Source organism: Phyllobates terribilis, unplaced genomic scaffold, assembly GCF_046119375.1.
Source record: "Phyllobates terribilis strain yellow unplaced genomic scaffold, ASM4611937v1 Scaffold_1__5_contigs__length_1240528914, whole genome shotgun sequence".
Lineage (NCBI taxonomy): Eukaryota > Metazoa > Chordata > Amphibia > Anura > Dendrobatidae > Phyllobates > Phyllobates terribilis.
The window spans coordinates 238,119,489-238,139,527 of NW_027362761.1; the positions used below are offsets into that span (position 1 = coordinate 238,119,489).

At 44.2% G+C, this 20,039-nt stretch overlaps 1 protein-coding gene across 3 annotated transcripts in view; it reads right to left on the bottom strand.

Annotated features, from left to right (window-relative positions):
- LOC141255734 (uncharacterized) overlaps nucleotides 1–20,039 on the bottom strand; it is a 971,797-nt gene that overhangs the window by 37,515 nt on the left and 914,243 nt on the right. For all 3 annotated transcript variants that reach the window (XM_073671120.1, XM_073671121.1, XM_073671119.1), the window contains one exon: nucleotides 459–770. In XM_073671120.1, the coding sequence (XP_073527221.1) occupies nucleotides 459–770 (312 nt within the window). The remainder of the gene's footprint in view (nucleotides 1–458; nucleotides 771–20,039) is intronic.

Here is a 20,039-nt window from a genome sequence, read left to right on the forward strand (position 1 = left end):
AAAACGGGAAAGGTTTATTCTGATTTCATGTCAGATATTGAGAAAAACATGCATATGTGTCTTTTTATATAGAGTATGAACATTTTTGGTTTCAATTGTACATATAATGTAATGGGCCCCAAATAGCCTTCCATATAATGTAATGGCCCCATATTCCCTTCAATATAGTATAATGACCTCACATTCCCTTCAATATAGTATAATGACCCCACATAGACCTCTATATAAAGTAATGGTCCCCACAACGCCTTCCATATAATAAAATGGTCCCGCATACCCTTCTATATAATATAATAGCCCTATAAAATATATTAACACCTAATAAGAATGGAGAATGATTTTAGGCACCATTTAGGAAACCATTTCTTAAACATATGTGTCCAAACTTTTGACTGGTACTACACATCCAGAATATTTTATAAAATAAAATCAGTATGAAATGAAAGCAGCCTCCATACCTTGAGGTTTTTCTAGAACCTGGGTGACAGTTTTCTTCTGTTGGGTGACCTGACATGAATAAATGTCTCTGTCCCAGCTTTCTATAGACACATTCAGTAAACTGTTTCCAGAGTACATTGCATTTTCTTGCTTCATCGATGTAAACTCAATTTCCTTATTATCTAGCTTATTTCCATTTTTTAACCATACAAGTTTAGCATTTTGTGGCCAGTAGTTTGAAATGATACAAAACAACGATATAGTGCCTGTTGCCATATTGCTATTTCCAAATGATGTCAGAATGTCTGGAAACCTTGGCTCAATGATTATGTCTGGGAGCAGAAAAATAAAGATTGACAGTTACAAAATAATAGGAACTTTTGTTATTGAAGTCAAACATTCTTACCTATATCTTAATATCCCAACCCTAACCCACCTTTTCAACCTGTCACTAACAACTGGTGTCTAGCCCTCATGCTTCAAACATGCCTTGATCACACCCATCCTCAAAAAGCCATCCCTCGACCCATCCTCTCTGTTTAGCTATCGCCCCATATCACTCCTCCCCTATGCCTCAAAACTTCTGGAACAACATGTCCACTTTGAACTGTCCTCACACCTCTCTTCCTGCTCTCTCTTTGACTGCTTCCAATCTGGCTTCCGACACACCATTCTACTGAAACTGCCCTGACTAAACTCACCATCGACCTACTAACCGCTAAATCCAAGCGACACTACTCTGGCCTCCTCCTCCTAGACCTGTCATCTGCCTTCAACACAGTGAACCATTCCTTTTTACTACAGATTCTCTCATCTCTTAGCATCAAAGACTTGGCCCTATCTTGGATCTCCTCATATTTAATAGACAGGACATTCAGTGTCTCCCACTCACACACCACTTCCTCATCTCGCCCCCTCTCTGTCGGTGTCCCCCAAGGTTCAGTCCTAGGACCCCAGCTCTTTTCCATCTACACCTTTGGCCTGGGACAGCTCCTAGAGTCTCACGGCTTTCAGTACCACCTCTATGCTGACGACACACAGATCTATCTCTCTGTACCCGATATCTCTTCCCTACTAACCAAAATCCCACAATGTCTGTCCGCTATCTCATCCTTCTTCTCTGACAGATTTCTAAAACTTAACATGGATAAAACAGAACTCATCGTCTTTCCACCATCTCATTCACCCCCCCCACCTGACCTATCTATCAACGTCAATGGCTGTTCACTCTCCCTAATTCCACAAGCTCGCTGCCTTGGGTTAACCCTGGACTCTGACCTCGCCTTCAAACCACATATCCAAGCCCTTTCTACTTCCTGCTGACTCCAACTCAAAAATATCTCCTGGATCCGCACATTCCTCAACCACGAATCTGCAAAAACAATAGTGCACGCCTTCATCATCTCCCGCCTGCAACCTCCTGCTCTGTAGCCTCCCCTCTAACACTCTTGCACCCCTCCAATCTATCCTAAACTCTGCTGCCCGACTAATCCACCTGTCCCCACGCTATTCCTCGGCCTCTCCTCTCTGTCAATCCCTTCACTGGCTCCCCATTGCCCAGAGACTCCAGTTCAAAACTCTAACCATGGCATACAAAGCCATCCACAACCTGTCTCCTCCATATATCTGTGACCTAGTCTCCCGGTACATACCTGCACGCAATCTCCAATCCTCACAAAATCCCCTGCTCTACTCCTCTCTTATCTCCTCTTCTCACAATCGTATGCAAGATTTCTCCCGTGCATCCCCCCTACTCTGGAACTCTCTACCCCAGCATATCAGACTCTCGCCTACCATGGAAACCTTCAAAAAGAACCTGAAGACTCACCTCTTCTGACAAGCCTACAACCTGCAGTAACCATTGCTCCACCCATCCTCACCCATCCCCTGTAGATTGTGAGCTCTCGCAGGCAGGGTTCTCGCTCCTCCTGTACCAGTCGCTGTCACGTTTTGTTAAAGATCATTGTAATTGTTCATGTATGTATACCCCTTTTTTCACATGTAAAGCGCCATGGAATAAATGGCGCTATAATAATAAATAATAATAATAATATACAGTCCTCAACATCGAAATTGCAACACTAATAAGGAAAAGTTGTAGAATCATGTAAATCACAGGATTGATAGATGTGCAAATTATATGCAAATGATGACAATTTTCAAAATATCTTGATTTACTCAGAATCGAATATGAATGCTATAGACAGAAATACATGCACTTAGACATCTTGGCTGCTATCAATGAGGTTATTAATTGTTGTCTGGGGTGTGTTCTGCCATATTGGACGCCCTGTGCAAAAGCCAACCAATAATGTCCCAGATGTGTTTGATGGGAGTCAAGTTCAGAGACACCGCAGATCATGGTAGCACGTTTATGTGGCACCCCAGGGGTCTGGTTTCCACAGTAACAAGCAATGTTATGTCTGAGAGCAGGTGGGAGGTCTCTTGGCCAGGGATCCTGTGCATGCCACACCTCCTGTCCAGTCTTGGGAGGGGAAGACCTTCCCCTATATAAACCCGGGGCTGAAGCAGGGTTAGTCAGTCAAGGAGAGTAGAGACAAGAAACAGTCACAGGAAGAAACAGCAGAAGCTCAGTGGGAGCAATACTACTACAAGTCAGGGGCTGGCAGCTGCAGAGCTCGCCCTGACTGAGAAGCTTTCTTACCGGACCCGGCGTCCGAGGCTGTGGGGACTAACTCTTACCCAGCAGCAGAAGCCGACCGGCAGGGGATTTCAGGCCCTCAGGCCCAGAAACCCGAAGGCACGGTCACACGCGTGGGACCAGCGCCGCCATCGTGGAGCGGAAGCCATTAGAAGGCCCCGAGTCACCGGCCATACGGGTGAGCACCACACGGTACACTCAGGGACGTGGGCTACTTATATCCGCTTCTAGCAAGGTAGCCAGAAGAGTACAGTCAGTTTGGGAGGCCTACAACTCCGCCTGGCCAGGGGAGATCCCATCTGCTCAAGGACTGACCAGGCCCCGTTCGCTAGCAAGTACTCCGGGAGGGTCTATCGTTGTTACCAGTAAAGACCCTGAATTACACCGCACCGTCTCTGAGTGGTTCCTGCTACCCTCATCTTCCACGTCGGCTGCCCTGAGGCCATACCCCTCCCGTTGGGGGTTATACATCACGCTGCACAATTCTACACCGGCCTCAGCGGTCTGCCCTGCAGCGGCAGCTCCATAGCTGCAAATCAACGGGTGGCGTAGTCGACACTCAAATAACATCTATCAAGACTGCCACACACTGAGTTGACTCCCTGGGCACGGACCGGGTCCCCGCCACTCGGAGACTACAACCCTCATCTGATCCGGTTCCGGGTAAGCCCCCGTGCGCGAGACGCTGCGCGACACAGCAGGCCCAGGGGCGCGTCATTTACGCCATGTAGGCTGCTCATAGTAGGAGAAGCAACATGCTTCCAAGTGTTGTTGTGTTGAAAAACAGTTCCTGGGACACTTTCATGACTTCTTGTCAGGCCTGGCGGTGAGTGGGCCCTGAGCAGGCGGGGGGCCCACTCACCGTCGGTAACCCCGGCGCATTATGGGACACGTGAGTGGAGGAGAGCGGTGCCAGTGCCCACCCCCCCACTTGCTCAGGGTCCCGGCACAATACTTTCCTCTCTCCGTGCCTCCGCAGCAGCTCCGGTGTCTTCCATGGCTGCTGCATTGTGAGGTCTCAGGTCAGAGGGCACAATGACATCTTTCCAACGCGCCCTCTCCTGAGCAGTCACAGCGCAGAGCGGGAAGACGCCGGCGACGCTGAGCAGCGGTAGCAGGTGAGAAGTGAGGTGAGTATTTGATTTTTTTTTTAATGTATGGAGGCATGGGGCATTATATGGGGGGGTGATGTCATCCTGCATGGGGCATTATATGGGAGGGGTGACATCCTGCATGGGGCATTATATGGGGGGGGAGTGACATTCTTCATGGGGCATTATATGGGGGGGAGTGACATCCTGCGTTGGGCATTATATGGGGGGGAAGTGGCATCGTGAATGGGGCATTATATGGGGGGAAGTGATATTCTGCATGGGGCATTATATTGGGGGGAAGTGACATCCTGCATGGGGCATTATATGGGGGGGTGACATCCTGCATGGGGCATTATATGGGGGGTGACATCCTGCATGGGGCATTATATGAGAGGGAAGTGACATCCTGCATTGGGCATTATATGGGGGGAAGTGACATCCTGCATGGGGCATTATATGGGGGGAGTGACCTCCTGCATGGGGCATTATATGGGGAGGGTGACATCCTGCATGGGGCATTATATGGGGGGAAGTGACATCCTGCATGGGGCATTATATGGGGGGGAGTGACATCCTGCATGGGGCATTATATGAGATGGGTGACATCCTGCATGAGGCATTATATGGGGGGGAGACATCCTGCATGGGGCATTATATGAGGGGGTGACATCCTGCATGGGGCATTATATAGGGGAGTGGCATCCTGCATGGGGCATTATATGGGGGTAGAGACATTCTGCATGGGGTATTATATGGGGGAAGTGACATCCTGCATGGGGCATTATATGGGGGGGTGACATCCTGCATGGGGCATGATATGGGGGGGAGTGACATCCTGCATGGAGAATTATATGGGGGAAGGTGACATCCTGCATGGGGCATTATATGGGGGGGAAGTGACATCCTGCATGGGGCATTATATGGGGCGGGGTGACATCCTGCATGGGGCATTATATGGGGCGGGGTGACATCCTGCATGGGGCATTATGTTGGGGCACAGCCTGCATGGAGCATTATATGAGGGCCAGTATTCTGTATGGAGCGTTATATCAGAGCCAGTATTCTGTAAGTAGCATTATATGCGGGCCAGTATTCTGTATGGAGCGTTATATGGGGGCCAGTATTCTGTATGGAGCATTTTATGGGGGCCAGTATTCTGTATGGAGCATTTTATGGGGGCCAGTATTCTGTATGGAGCGTTATATGGGGACCAGTATCCTGTATGGAGCGTTATATGGGGACCAGTTTCCTGTATGGAGCATTTTATGGGGGCCTGTATTCTGTATGGAGCATTTTATGGGGGCCAGTATTCTGTATGGAGCATTTTATGGGGCCCATAATACTGTATAGAAGACTATGTGGTGCCCATAATACTATATGGAGGACTATACTGTCCGGTATGCACTGTGCGCTGCGAGGATTCACCGGTTTCTGAGCTATGGTAGAATTTACAATAGATATCACTCATGTAATGTAAGAAGTGACATCTTTGGCACTGTACTACATATATATATATATATATATATATATTTCTCTGCGGTATCTGTGCATCATGAATCGTGGTATGTGTTAAAGGGGCCCACTGAGACTCTTTCGCCCAGGGCCCACAAAAACCTGGAGCTGGCCCTGCCTCTCATAATGGACTCTTCACGGCATTGCCCACAGCATCTCCAGATGAATCTCAGGCTATCATTGCATCAAAGACAAGCAGGACTCAATGCTGAAGAGGATATACTTTCATTCCTGCCTCCATTACCATGTTTTGCATCAGGTCAATGGAAGACCTGTAGCTTAATGTCTGTCTCATAGCTCAATGAGGTGAAAACACCTTCTCATGGTTTGTGCAGACACTGTTTGACACCTAAGGCTTGGTATGTGATGTCCAATTTCACTTGAAATATAGAATGGATCACTACTGACCATTCAAATCTGACAAGGACACGTAGGCAACAACTGGCCACATTTCTCCAAAGTGTTCCAGGAGCCATTTTTCAACATGACAATGCCAAGCGTCATGTTGCTCGTGCTACTTTGAATAGCCTGCATGGCCTACACCTGCTTCCTTGGCCTGCAGTGTCTCCAGACTTGTTTCTTATCGAACACATTTGCGATGTAATTTATCGGCTATTGCAAAGGAAGCTGCCAGCAGCAGACCTTGATGATTTGGGTACCCAAGTGCTTTCAGTGTGGCAAAAGATTCCAGTTCATAACAACAATTAATTACCTAATTGACAGCATGCAAACGCATAAAAGTGGTATATTTCTCCTAATGGATACTGAATAAATCAAGATGTTTTGAAAATTTTGTTTCTATTTTTTCATCATTTGCATATCATTAACATGTTTTTCAATCTTCAGAGTTTCATAATTCCATAACTTTTCCCTCTTGGTTTTGCAATTTCATACTGAAGAGTATACATTTTTCTATTTATTGTTATATATTTTACTGGAGCAGTCTGATGCTTGCCTAAGTATTTAGATGTCTATGTGTTAGGGGCAGGGCCAGACTGCCCATTTGGCAATCCTTTCAATTTATAGATGGTTTAGCAGTGAGCCTCTTGAGCCTGCATTAATTATATGGGTAACTCTAGTAACCAAATAATGTTAAAAACAGTGGCAGAGCAGAGAGTCATCCTTGATCCAACATTCATTCTCCTCCTGTCAAATGTCAGGGTCATGCAAGGCATGTCAGGCTGCATCACTTCATTGCACCATCTGTGCCAGAGTACAGAAAAGAAGATGCCACCACCTGACATTGTGGGAGTGGGATGAGTTGAGTTTCATATTGCCGATAATGTCTGTAAAGCGCTGTGGAATTAATTGCGCTATATAAATGAGTAAAATAAATAAATATTATTTGTAATTTAATTGAGCATGGAAAGAGTTAAAGGAGGAAGGCACAATGGAGGCACTATTACTTACTCGATGTGAAGGATTGGTAGTGTGCTGGCGTAAAACAGTGCTCTGTCCAGCTGGTATGCAGAATAGATCCAAAATCGGTCTGTGTTTACTGTTATCAATTTCAATAAAATAATTGCTCAAAGAGACCATCCAGCAATTGGATTTATTCTGTATACAATGTGGACAGCTCACTGTTTTATCTTGGCAAACCACCAATCCCCCACATACTAAAACTTGATCAGAGGACTAACCAGGAAGGATAAGGTGCAGCAGCCCATTAACAAAGGTAAACATACAAGCACAGTGCCTTGAAAAAGTACTCATACTTGTGAACTTTTCCACATTTTTTCACGTTACACCAACAAGCCTACATGCATTTTATTGAGATTTTATGTGATATACCAACACCATTTAGTAAGTATTTGTGAAGTGTTAAGGAAATGATACATGTTTTTTTAAATATTTAAAAAAACATAAAACTGAAAATTGTGATGTGCATTTGTATTCAGCCTCATTTGAGTCAATACTTTGTAGGACCACCTTTTCTGCAATTACTGTTGCAAGTCTTTTGGGGTACAATATATCTCAAGCGATTTTGCACATCCGGAGGCTGAAATTTTTTCCCATTCTTCTTTGCAAACTAGCTCTAGCTAAGTGAGATTGGATAGAGACGTGTGTGAACAGCAAGTTTCAAGTCTTACCACAGATTATCTATGGGATTTAGATCTGGACTGTTACTGGTCCATTCAAACCCGTGAATATTAGGGATGAGCGAGCATGCTCGCCACTGCTCGGTACTCGCCCGAGCATCTCAGTACTCGAGATGCTCGGAGCTCGCCGAGTACTTGCGCGATGCTCGGACCGGAGCTCGGGTCCCCGTCCTGCATGTTTGGCGCTATTTAGTGTTAAAATAAAGGATTTATTAAAAAAAAATTGGCGTGGGGTTCCCCATAATTTTAGTCTCTAGTGGAGGTTAAGCAGACGGCTGGGGCAGATGTTTGAAGCTTGGGAAGGAGGTAATACTCACGGAGCTTCCCAGGCTACTAATATCAGCCCCTAGCTGAATACCAAGCCTTTACTGGCTATTAAAATGGGGGACCCCCCAAAAAAAAATTACATGGGGTCCCCCTATTTTAATAGCTAGCAAAGGCTAGGCAGACAGCTGGGGGCTGATATTAATAGCCCAGGAAGGGTGCCATAAATATTGGCCCCCTCCCAGGCTAGAAACACCAGCCCTCAGCCGCCCCAGAAATGGCGCATCCATAGAATGTGCCAATTCTGGCACTTAGCCTCGCTCTTCCCACTGCCCTGTAGCGGTGGCAGTGGGGTATTAGGGCTGGGGTTGATGTCAGCTTATAATGCCAGCTGACATCAAGCCCAGGTTAGTAATGGAGAGGCGTCTATAAGACACCCCCATTACTAACCCCATAGTGAAAGTGAAAAAAAAACCACAAACACCCAGAATAAAGTCCTTTAATTGAAATAAAGACACAATCCTTTAATGTTCTAAATTAAACTCTACTTACCGTATCGCCCATTCGAGCTGAAGCCAATGTCTTCTGCAATAAAAGTAAAATAATAAACTAACCTCATCCTTACCTTTCCATGGTTCCCAGGACGGCTTCAGCTCTGCTACATTGACATGACAGGCTGGATCGTAGCAGAACGCTGCCATCCAACTTGTCATGCCGCAGACACTGAGAAGCTCCTCAGTGTCTGGCTGTGACGGCATCCAGATGATCTGAGTTCATGTCCAATGAACTTGGCTCACCTCATGCACGTCACTGACAGCGTGGGAGAATTCTCCTGCGCATGCGGTGCCGGCAAATGATGTCCGCAATGCTCCGCAGTGTCTCTGAAGGATGACAAGCTGGATGGCAGCATTCTGCTACCATCCAGACTGCCATCTCAATGCCATCCCAGCGTGACGTCATTTGCCGGCACCTTGCTTTCAAAAATGGCTTTTGTCTTGCCATTTTTCCATAAAGGCAAGATTTGTGGAGTATACAACCAATAGTTGTCCAGTGGACAGATTCTCCTACCTGGGCTGTGGATCTCTGCAGCTTCTACAGAATGACCATGGCCCTCTAGGCTGTTCCTTAATTAGTTCTCTCCTTGCTTGGGATGTCAGTTTAGTTGGGCAGCCATGTCTTGGTAAGTTTGAAGTTGTACCTTAGTGATTCCATTTCTGAATGGTGGATTGAACAGTGCTCCATGAGATGTTTAGAGCATGGGCTATTTTTTATAACCTAACCCTGCTTTACTCTTCACCACAAATGTATCCCTAACCTGTCTGATGTGTTACTTGGTTTTTATGATGCTAATGAATCCCTAATGTTCTCAAACAAACCTCTGAGGCCTTCACAGAACAGTTGAAGTTATAATGAGAATAAATTACACACAGGTGGACACAATTTACTAATTCTGTGACTTCTGGAGGCAATTGGTCACTCAGGATTTTATTTAGGGGCATCAGACAGCAGGGTATTGAATACAAATGCACGTCACAATTTTCAGATTTATATTTTTAAAATATTTAGAAAACCATGTATCATTTGCTTTATACTTTACAAACACTAGCTACTTTGTTTTGGGGTATCACATAAAATCCTAATCAAAAACATTTAAGTCTGTGGGTGTAATGTGAAAAAACGTGGAAAAGTTCACGGGGCATGAATACTTTTTCAACCCACTGTAAGGATGTACAGTACTGTGCAAGAGTTGTAAAATTTAATAACTCCAAAGTAAGAATAGAAGTATTAATAGTTTATTTTTATAATTTAACTAAATTCTTATTGAATGAACAAAAGAAAAATTTTTATGAAATCAATATTTGGTGTGACCGCCCTTTGCCTTCAAATCAGCATTATTTTTTCTAGGTACAGTCACACAAAGTCAGCGATCTTGTAGGATTATAGTCAGATGTAAGAGTTATACCAAACAGGTGATAATGATCACCATTTTCATATTTAGGTTAAAGCATAGTAAGTAACTGAAACAGAAACAGCTGTGCAGAAGCTAAAATTGGGTGAGGAAAAGCCAAATTATGCCACAAATATGAGCTTGTAGAAGACAGTTTCATGTGACAGGTCATATACCAATGCAAGACTAAGCACAGCAACAAGATACAAGGTAGTTTTTAGCAAAGCCTCTCCCAGGCAAAGATTGCAAAGCGAAATGGGGTTTCTTGTACTGTTCAAGCTCTTTTGAAGAAACACTAATGCAAATTGCCTCTTCAGAGAAAAAGAGGACTTGAACTCTATAGCGCCACCTATTGGAAGCCGCAATCCTACAAGTCACAGTCAACCCTTTAACGAGTCGTGCAATATGACTTAGGATAAAAGCCAAATCAGAATCTCAATTTGCAGACACGGTGTTTCGGGCTATTAGCCCTCGTCAGTGCAAAGTATGAGAACTTATTTGGCTAGATGAGAGGCTCTGGACTAAGGTCTAAGGGGTAACGTTTCTCCTTGTGGAGAGTGACACACCGGCTATGGCATTCCAAAGTATGAAGGCTTATTCGCCATGCAATGCTCCTGTGGGCAATTTAATATGTAAATATGGCTTTTATTGTCTTATTGCACGACTCGTTAAAGGGTTGATTGTGACTTGTAGGATTGCTGCTTCCAATAGGTGGCGCAATAGAGTACAAGTCCTCGTTTTCTCTGAAGAGGCAATTTGCATATTAAATTTCCCAGAGGAGCATTGCACGGCAAATAAGCCTCCTTACTTTGGCATGCCAGATCCGGTGTGTCACTCTCCACAAGTATAAACGTTACCCCTTAGACCTCAGAAGAAACACTAAGAAATGGCCAGCAAACGGCCTAGGAACATGGCTGGTTTTAGACAAAGTGGGGCCCTGGGCAAAAGTTTAAAGTGGGGCCCCAAATGGTAACATATTGCACACAGAAACATTTCGATTTTATCTACATGCGCTGAGTTCAGGCCATTAAACGAGCGTGATTGACAATATTGAAGTCGTTTGGCGCTTTTTTCCTGGTCTCTTTACACAGGATGACAAAGAATGATGGGGATAGAACAATCACTAGTAGATCAATGTGTCCTCAAACAGTATCATGTTATCAGCAGCACATCTGCAGTTTTGACCTGGTGATGTGCTGCTGAGAACAATTATTTTTATTTTGGCAGAAGCAATCCAATCACTCGATGAATAGGCAGCATTTTGCTTGTTTAGTGTAATGCACCCAATAGTCCTCCACATAGAAAAATAGACCCCATGGCCTCCATATTGTATAATGCACCCCCGTAGTCCTCCATATAGTATATTGCATCCCTATAGTCTTCCATACAGTATAATGCACACCCCATAGTCCTCCCTATTGTATAATACACTCCCCATAGCCCTTCGTATAGTTTAATGTACCCCATGGTCCTCCATATTGTATAAAACACTCCCATAGTCCTCCATACAGTATACTTCACACCCCCTAGTCCTCCATATAGTATAATACACACCCGTAGTCCTCCGTGTGGTATAATACACTCCCCATAGTTCTCCATATAGTATAATGCACCCCCTAGTCCTCTATATAGTACAACCCCTGGCAAAAATTATGGAATCACCGGGCTCGGAGTATGTTCATTCAGTTGTTTAATGTTGTTGAAAAAATGCAGATCACAGACATGGCACAAAACTAAAGTCATTTCAAATGGCAACTTTAGGGCTTTAAGAAACACTAAAAGAAATCAAGATTAAAAATGTGGTGCTCAGTAAGGGTAATTTTTTTCAGACCAAGCAAAGGGAAAAAATTATGGAATCACTCAATTCTGAGGAAAAAATTATGGAATCACCCTGTAAATTTTCATTTCCAAAACTAACACCTGCATCAAATTAGATCTGCTCTTTAGTCTGCATCTAAAAAGGAGTGATCACACCTTGGAGAGCTGTTGAACCAAGTGGACTGACATGAATCATGGCTCCAATACGAGAAATGTCAATTGAAACAAAGGAGAGGATTATCAAACTCTTAAAAGAAGGTACATTATCACGCAATGTTGCAAAAGATGTTGGTTGTTCACAGTCAGCTGTGTCTAAAATTTGGACCAAATACAAATAGCATGGGAAGGTTGTTAAAGGCATCATTAACACCTAAACAGAAAAAAACAAGGATACAATGGGCTAAGGAAAAGCAATCGTGGACTGTGGATGACTGGATGAAAGTCATATTCAGTGATGAATCGCGAATCTGCATTGGGCAAGGTGATGATGCTGGAACTTTTGTTTGGTGCCGTTCCAGTGAGATTTATAAAGATGACTGCATGAAGAGAACATGCAAATTTCCACAGTCATTGATGATATGGGGCTGAATGTCAGGTAAAGGCACTGGGGAGATGGCTGTCATTACATCTTCAATAAATGCCCGAGTTTACATTGATATTTTGGACCGTTTTCTTATCCCATCAATTGAAAGGATGTTTGGGGATGATGACATCATTTTTCAAGATGATAATGCATCCTGCCATGGAGCAAAAACTGTGAAAACATTCCTTGAACGAAGACACATAAGGTCAATGTCATGGCCTGCAAATAGTCCGGATCTCAATCCAATTGAAAATCTTTGGTGGAAGTTGAAGAAAATGGTCCATGACAAGGCTCCAACCTGCAAAGCTGATCTGGCAACAGCAATCAGAGAAAGTTGGAGCCAGATTGATGAAGAGTACTGTTTGTCACTCATTAAGTCCATGCCTCAGAGACTGCAAGCTGTTATTAAAGCCAGAGGTGGTGCAACAAAATACTAGTGATGTATTGGAGTGTTTTTTTGTGTGTTTGTGTTTCATGATTCCATAATTTTTTCCTCAGAATTGAGTGATTTCATATTTTTTTCCCTCTGCTTGGTCTAAAAAAATTACCCTTACTGAGTACCACATTTTTAATCTTGATTTATTTTAGTGTTTCTTAAAGCCCTAAAGTTGCCAATTGAAATTACTTTAGTTTTGTGCCATTTCTGAGATCTGCTTTTCTTTAAAAACATTAAACAACTGAATGAACATCCTCCGAGCACGGTGATACCATAATTTTTGCCAGGGGTTGTATAATGTGCCCTCTAGTCCTCCATATAGTATAATGTGCCCCATAATTCTCCATATAGTATAATGTGCTCCATAGCCATCCATATAGTATAATGTGCTCTATAATCTTCCATATAGTATAATGTGCCCCATAGTCCTCCACATAGTATAATATACTCCCCATACGCCTCCATATAGTATAATGTGATTCCCACAGTCCTCCATATACAGTAATGCATCCCCCATAGTCCTCCATATACAATAATTCACCCCATAGTCCTCCATATAGTATAATGCACTTCCCATAGTCCTCCATATACTATGATGCAACCATAGTCCGCCATACAGTATAATGCACCACATAGTCCTTGATAGAGTATAAGGCAGCCCCCATATAGCACATATAGAATAATGCACCCCATAGTCCTCCATAGAGTATAATGCAGCCCTCATATAGTACATACAGTATAGTATAATGCACACCCCATAGTCCTCCATAGAGTATAATGCAACACCCATATAGTACATATAGTACTCCCTGGTGGAGTAGGGCAAATGCCCAGTTTGCACTGCCCTAATGCCGGCCCTGCCTATAACACAGCAGCAGATGAAAGACACATTATGCTTATTTCCTTTCAAAACTCAAAGTTGAAGCAGTGCCATCAGCTCAGAACTGGCAAAAACCAGTGGGACCCAGTTACACCCATCTAAGAGAAGTTTGGCCAGAAGTGATCTTCATGGAAGAATTGTGGCTAAAAAGTTATACCTTCAACATGGAAGCAAAACCAAGTACCTCAACAATGCGCAAATGACAAGCCGAGATCTCATTTTGCGCATGCTCCTTTACTGGCGCCATTTTATTGATGCCCATTGATCAATCTGCACCGGCACTGACTTTATATAAAGTAGAAGACAGACATCAGCCATGGCAGAGCAGAAGACCCTACCCACAGTCCAGCCCCGTGGCGCAGAGATCAAAACATATGATGAATTTCTAAAAACCAGGCTATGGATTTCTTCACTGAATGTATGTATTAAATCAGTATACCAGTGCCATTATGGCAATGCCTTTTGTTTAAAATGTATAACCTTGATGACAAGTTCTCTTTAAATGGATTGCTAATTAAGGGATATTATTACTGCTGTGATGTATTTTATTTTTGAGGATACTGCTTTCAACAAGGGGGGGAGGGAGGGTCCTGTTACTGTGCACTATGTCAATTTTTTCTTCATCTGGCGTAGTGTGGAAGTTGGGGAAAAAGTGGGCAATGTGCTCTAGATAGCTGTATGTTATTTTCTGTCCAGATGAGTCCTTGCTGGAAGAAGTGATGGCGGTCTGCGCTGGATGAAGAAGAAAAGCACCTAGAGATGTCAACGGTGAGCCCGTGTGTTACCTGTACACTGTATAGTATACACTATATACAAGGCTCCTGTGTATAATGTCACTGGTGACCACTGTATTATCTGTACACTACACACTATATACAGAGCTCCTGTGTATAATATCACTGGTGATCCCTGTATTACCTGTACACTGACACTGTATACAGAGCTTCTGTGTATAATATCACCAATGATCCCTGTATTACCTGTACACTGACACTGTATACAGAGCTTCTGTATATAATATCACCAATGATCCCTGTTCAATGACTCTATAAACAGAGCTCCTGTGTATAATGTCACTCGTGATCACTGTATTACCTGTACACTTAGACTATCATTGTATACTATTTACAGAGCTCCAGTGTATAATGGCACTTATGGTAATAAATATTAGTATTGTGTTTTTTTTTATTAATGATCAGTTTTGTAGTATTCGGTCACTATGTGGTGCTAATATGTGGCCTGGTCATGGTGTGGCAGTATTTTGTCCTTTTATGTGGTATTATCCTGTCACTATGTGGTGGTAATATGTGGTCCGCCCATGGTGTGATGGTATTTGTCACTTGTATGTGGTATTATTTGGTCACTATGTGGTGGTAATATGTGGTCTGGTGATGGTGAGGCAGTATTTGTTCATTGTATGTGGTTATTATTTTGTCACTATGTGGTGGTAATATGTGGTCCGGCCATGTTGTGACGGCATTTTTCCCTTGCATGTGGTATTATTGGTCATTTTAAAAAAATGTATGTGACACTTTCCCTTAAAGAAAAATGAATAAAAATATACCTAAAAGGAGTATTGGTCAGGAGAAAATGAAAGGATTCATCCAGTCAGTTCAGCGCTCCCAGGAGACAGGCACCAGGCAGAGGTATTAAAAGTCTTCAGAAATTTACTTAGATAAAAATCAGCATAAAAAAAGATACATAGAACAACGCGTTTCGGCTATATATTGGTACAGAATAGCCTTCCTCAGGTTCTTCCTCAGGTAAGAACCTGAGGAAGGCTATTCTGTACCAATATATAGCCGAAACGCGTTGTTCTATGTATCTTTTTTTATGATGATTTTTATCTAAGTAAATTTCTGAAGACTTTTAATACCTCTGCCTGTTGCCTGTCTCTTGGGAGCGCTGAACTGACTGGATGAATCCTTTCATTTTCTTCTGACCTTCATTCCACGGTCTCCTGGCTGAGAGATCCGTTGTATCCAGACTATAGCTGCACACCAAGGAGTCAAGGCATCTCAGTCAGACCTAAGAGGTCGATACGCTATGCCACAAGCTACATCAAAGGTGAGCAAATTAGCTTCTGAAAAATAGCTGAACCTAATAATCTGCACTTAGATCTGCGCCTGTGTTTTCTGTCTTTTCCCCTCTCCTAGACCCTATAGCCTTGGGGTCATATACCTCTAAAAGGAGTATTGGATATTTTAGGAAATGTTTAATAGGTTAGAGAAGAGTAGGGCCTGGCCAAAAGAGTCTACCTTGTTGTGGTGGCGGCTTAAAAAATCTTTTGGCCAAAACCAAAGCTGATGGCTATGTATGTGATATGGTGTTCACTGGGAACAGTTAATGTGTGATTGGTGAGGACATGGTGCAGAAGTGGTGTTTTTCGAAAAGTGGGCAGTAGGACCTTGGAAGGTTTGAGGGGTGGAGGTGGAGTCTCAAGGGGTTCTAAAATTTTCTCAGTATGGGGCCCTGAAATTTCTGCTGGCTGCCCTGGGTACATCCAGAATAATGATTCTTGAACAAAGATTCAATTCCCATGCAGCAATCACAGTTATTATCCAGTATAGCAGGGTGAGCTCTACGTTTGGCATTACAGACATCTTCTTAGAGGCTGTGTCTAGGACCCAGCGGCTACCTTCCTCTGACTAATTAACTCCCTGCCTGGGTGTATAAATACCTGCTGTGTTTCAGAGGGAGGTGCCGGCGATATTCATTACTACTGGTGAAGGCTTTAGCAAGAGCAGTACTTCGTCTTCTCTGGAGCTTGAGGATGTGTGCGCATTTGTCTGGAGTTCGTCTAAAGCTAAGCAATTTCCCCCTGTTTGTCCACCCCTGTTGTCTATAGTGTTTAGTGCAGATCGACTACTGCTCATCTGCTCCCTTCCCTAGCCTTAGTCATATGCCTGGGAAAGTCAGGGCGAGGCACGCGTGTGGCGATTGGTGAAGAGCCAATACAGGGACATTAGGGGAGACAGGGTTACGCTAGATCAACCTAGGAGGTCTTCACTTCCCCCCCTTTCCCTAGAGTCTGGGCTCCCTTTCCCTCTTCCCTTTGTGTTGCACTAAGTCTTTCCCACACCTTGCGTGACAGGTATATGTACTTCCTCCTATATACTGCATCAGTCCCCACATAGGCTCCTATATACACTGTGTGCAGAATTATTAGGCAAGTCGTATTTTAGAGGATTATTTTTATTATTGATCAACAACTATGTTCTCAATCAACCCAAAAGACTCATAAATATCCAAGCTTAATATTTTTGGAAGTTGGAGTGTTTTTTTTTTAGATTTGGCTATCTTAGGAGGATATCTGTTTGTGTAGGTAACTATGACTGTGCAGAATTATTAGGCAACTTAATAAAAACCAAATATAATCCCATCTCACTTGTTTATTTTCACCAGGTAAACCAATATCAGTGCACAAAATGTAGAAATAAACATTTCTGACATTCAAAAACAAAATCCCAAAAAATAGTGATCAATATAGCCACCTTTCTTTATGATGACACTCAACAGCCTTCCATCCATAGATTCTGTCAGTTGCTTGATCTGTTTTCGATCAACATTGCGTGCAGCAGCCACCACAGCCTCCCAGACACTATTCCGAGAGGTGTACTGTTTTCCCTCCCTGTAGATCTCACATTTTATGATGGACCACAGGTTCTCTATGGGGTTTAGATCAGGTGAACAAGGGGGCCATATCATTATTTTTTCTTCTTTTAGACCTTTACTGGCCAGCCACGCTGTGGAGTAGTTGGATGCATGTGATGGAGCATTGTCCTGCATGAAAATCATGTTTTTCTTGAATGATACCGACTTCTTCCTGTACCACTGCTTGAAGAAGTTGTCTTCCAGAAACTGGCAGTAGGTCTGGGAGTTGAGCTTCACTCCATCCTCAACCCGAAAAGGCCCCACAAGTTCATCTTTGATGATACCAGCCCATACCAGTACCCCACCTCCACCTTGCTGGCGTCTGAGTCGGAGTGGAGCTCTCTGCCCTTTACTGATCCAGCCTCTGGCCCATCCATCTGGCCCATCAAGAGTCACTCTCATTTCATCAGTCCATAAAACCTTTGAAAAATCAGTCTTAAGATATTTCTTGGCCCATTCTTGACGTTTTATCTTATGTTTCTTGTTCAAAGGTGGTCGTTTTTCAGCCTTCCTTACCTTGGCCATGTCCCTTCAGTATCGCACACCTTGTGCTTTTTGATACTCCTGTAATGTTGCAGCTCTGAAATATGGCAAAACTGGTGGCGAATGGCATCTTGGCAGCTTCACGCTTGATTTTCCTCAATTCATGGGCAGTTATTTTGCACCTTTTTTGGCCAACACGCTTCTTGCAACCCTGTTGGCTATTTGCCATGAAACGCTTGATTGTTCGGTGATCACGCTTCAAAAGTTTGGAAATTTCAAGACTGCTGCATCCCTCTGCAAGATATCTCACAATTTTGGACTTTTCAGAGCTCGTCAAATCTCTCTTCTGACCCATTTTGCCAAAGGAAAGGAATTTGCCTAATAATTAAGCTCCACATAGCCTCCTATATACAGTGTGAGCCTCCAATATATAGCATGAGCCCCACACAGCGTGAGGTGTCAGTCTGGGGTGGGATTTGAAATGGGTCCAAGACCTTCTGTGGTCTCCCATTCCAGGCCAGCCAGGGCTGATGCTGCTCAGCATTGTTGTCAGCCCCAACACCTAGCTGTTCCACAAGGCCTGCAGATTGTCCTCCAGGAATTTGTGCCTAGCAGTGTTAAGCATAGGCTGCAGAGGGAGACCGGGCTCGTGGAGTCCTAGTCCAGGATTCGCCGCACTGAGCATGTCCGTGACCTGGCGGATCATGATTGGTGGGTTGGCACCCACCTGACTAGGTGACCTGGCACTCCCTGATTGGTCCATGGGTAACGTCACCAATAGCGCGTCGCTGGGCAGGGCTTAGTCTTTAAAAGGCCTGCCCACAAACATGGCGGCGCGCTCAGATCATTTGAGCTAGCTGTTTGTGGTGTGCACGCTGACTCTGGGCTCAAAGAGCCATAGTTTCCGCTAGGCAGGTTTAGCTCCATAGAGGCAGGTTAGCTTCATAGAGGCAGGTAGCTTCGCTTCGCTGACTGGCTCTGACCAGGGGGTTCGCCCTTACACCCCGAGCCGCTTGTGAGTTTAATAGAGCGGGTTTGCTCAGTCCGGTAGCACGCCGGCTGAGTGCTCGAATACCCGGCGGGAATCACCCGCAAGCTAGCGCCGTCTCCTATAGCGTAGCGCCTGTACCGAAGACAGGGCTACTGCTCATAGTCCGGTCACACGTCTCCCTGTGGTTCTTGGAGATTGTGTGAACCGCTTTAGCGCCAATCCCCATAGCGTAGCGCCTGTATCAAAGACAGGGCAACTGCTGTTCCCACGGACGCCCGTCTCCCTGCAGTTCTTGGAGATTGTGCATACTGTTATGTTCTGCTACCAGAGCTAAGGAAAGAGAGGAGATCTGTCCCTACGATAGAACTCAGCTTTATCCCTACGATGTAACAGGGGACCTGATCCTGCGATCAGACCTGCTAAAGTCCTAAGCTAGTCTGTACGGAGACCTATAGATGTGGGGAAGGAATCCCTACAAGTACTAAGGACTGGGAGGAAAATGGGACACCTCCTAACAGAAATAGTAGCAGACAGACAAACAAACAAAATATATAGAACACTGAGGTCCGTAGACCAAGCAAACTAACAGAGTTAGATACAGAGCACAGGCTAGCTAGAAAGTAGTTATACAATGAAGTCCAGCAAAGCCAGAAGGGTGGAGCAGGATTAAATAGGCCAACAAGGTCATGTGACCAGCAAAGGAAAAAACCTAAGAGCAAGGTTCTAACAGTACCCCCCCTTCTAAGAGGATCCTCCGGATCCCCTAGGACCAGGCTTATCAGGAAATCTCCTGTGAAACGCTCTGATAAGTCTGGACGCGGAAACATCATCTGACCTCACCCAAGAGTTATCCTCGGGTCCGAAACCTTTCCAGGCCACAAGATACTGCAAACTACCTCTATACCGTCTAGAGTTAAGGATGCGAGAAATTTCATATTCCCCGTCCTCCACCACCGGAGGAACAGAGGCAGAGGCGTCACCATCCGACACAACAGCTTTTTTTAACAGAGAGACATGAAATACCGGATTAATTCCCCAGGAGGTAGGAACCTCCAACCTAACAGCAGATTGGTTGACAACCTGAAGCACCTTAAAGGGCCCTACAAACTTGGGACCCAATTTCTTAGAAGGAATCCTCAACCGCAGATTCCTAGAGGACAACCAAACCATGTCACCA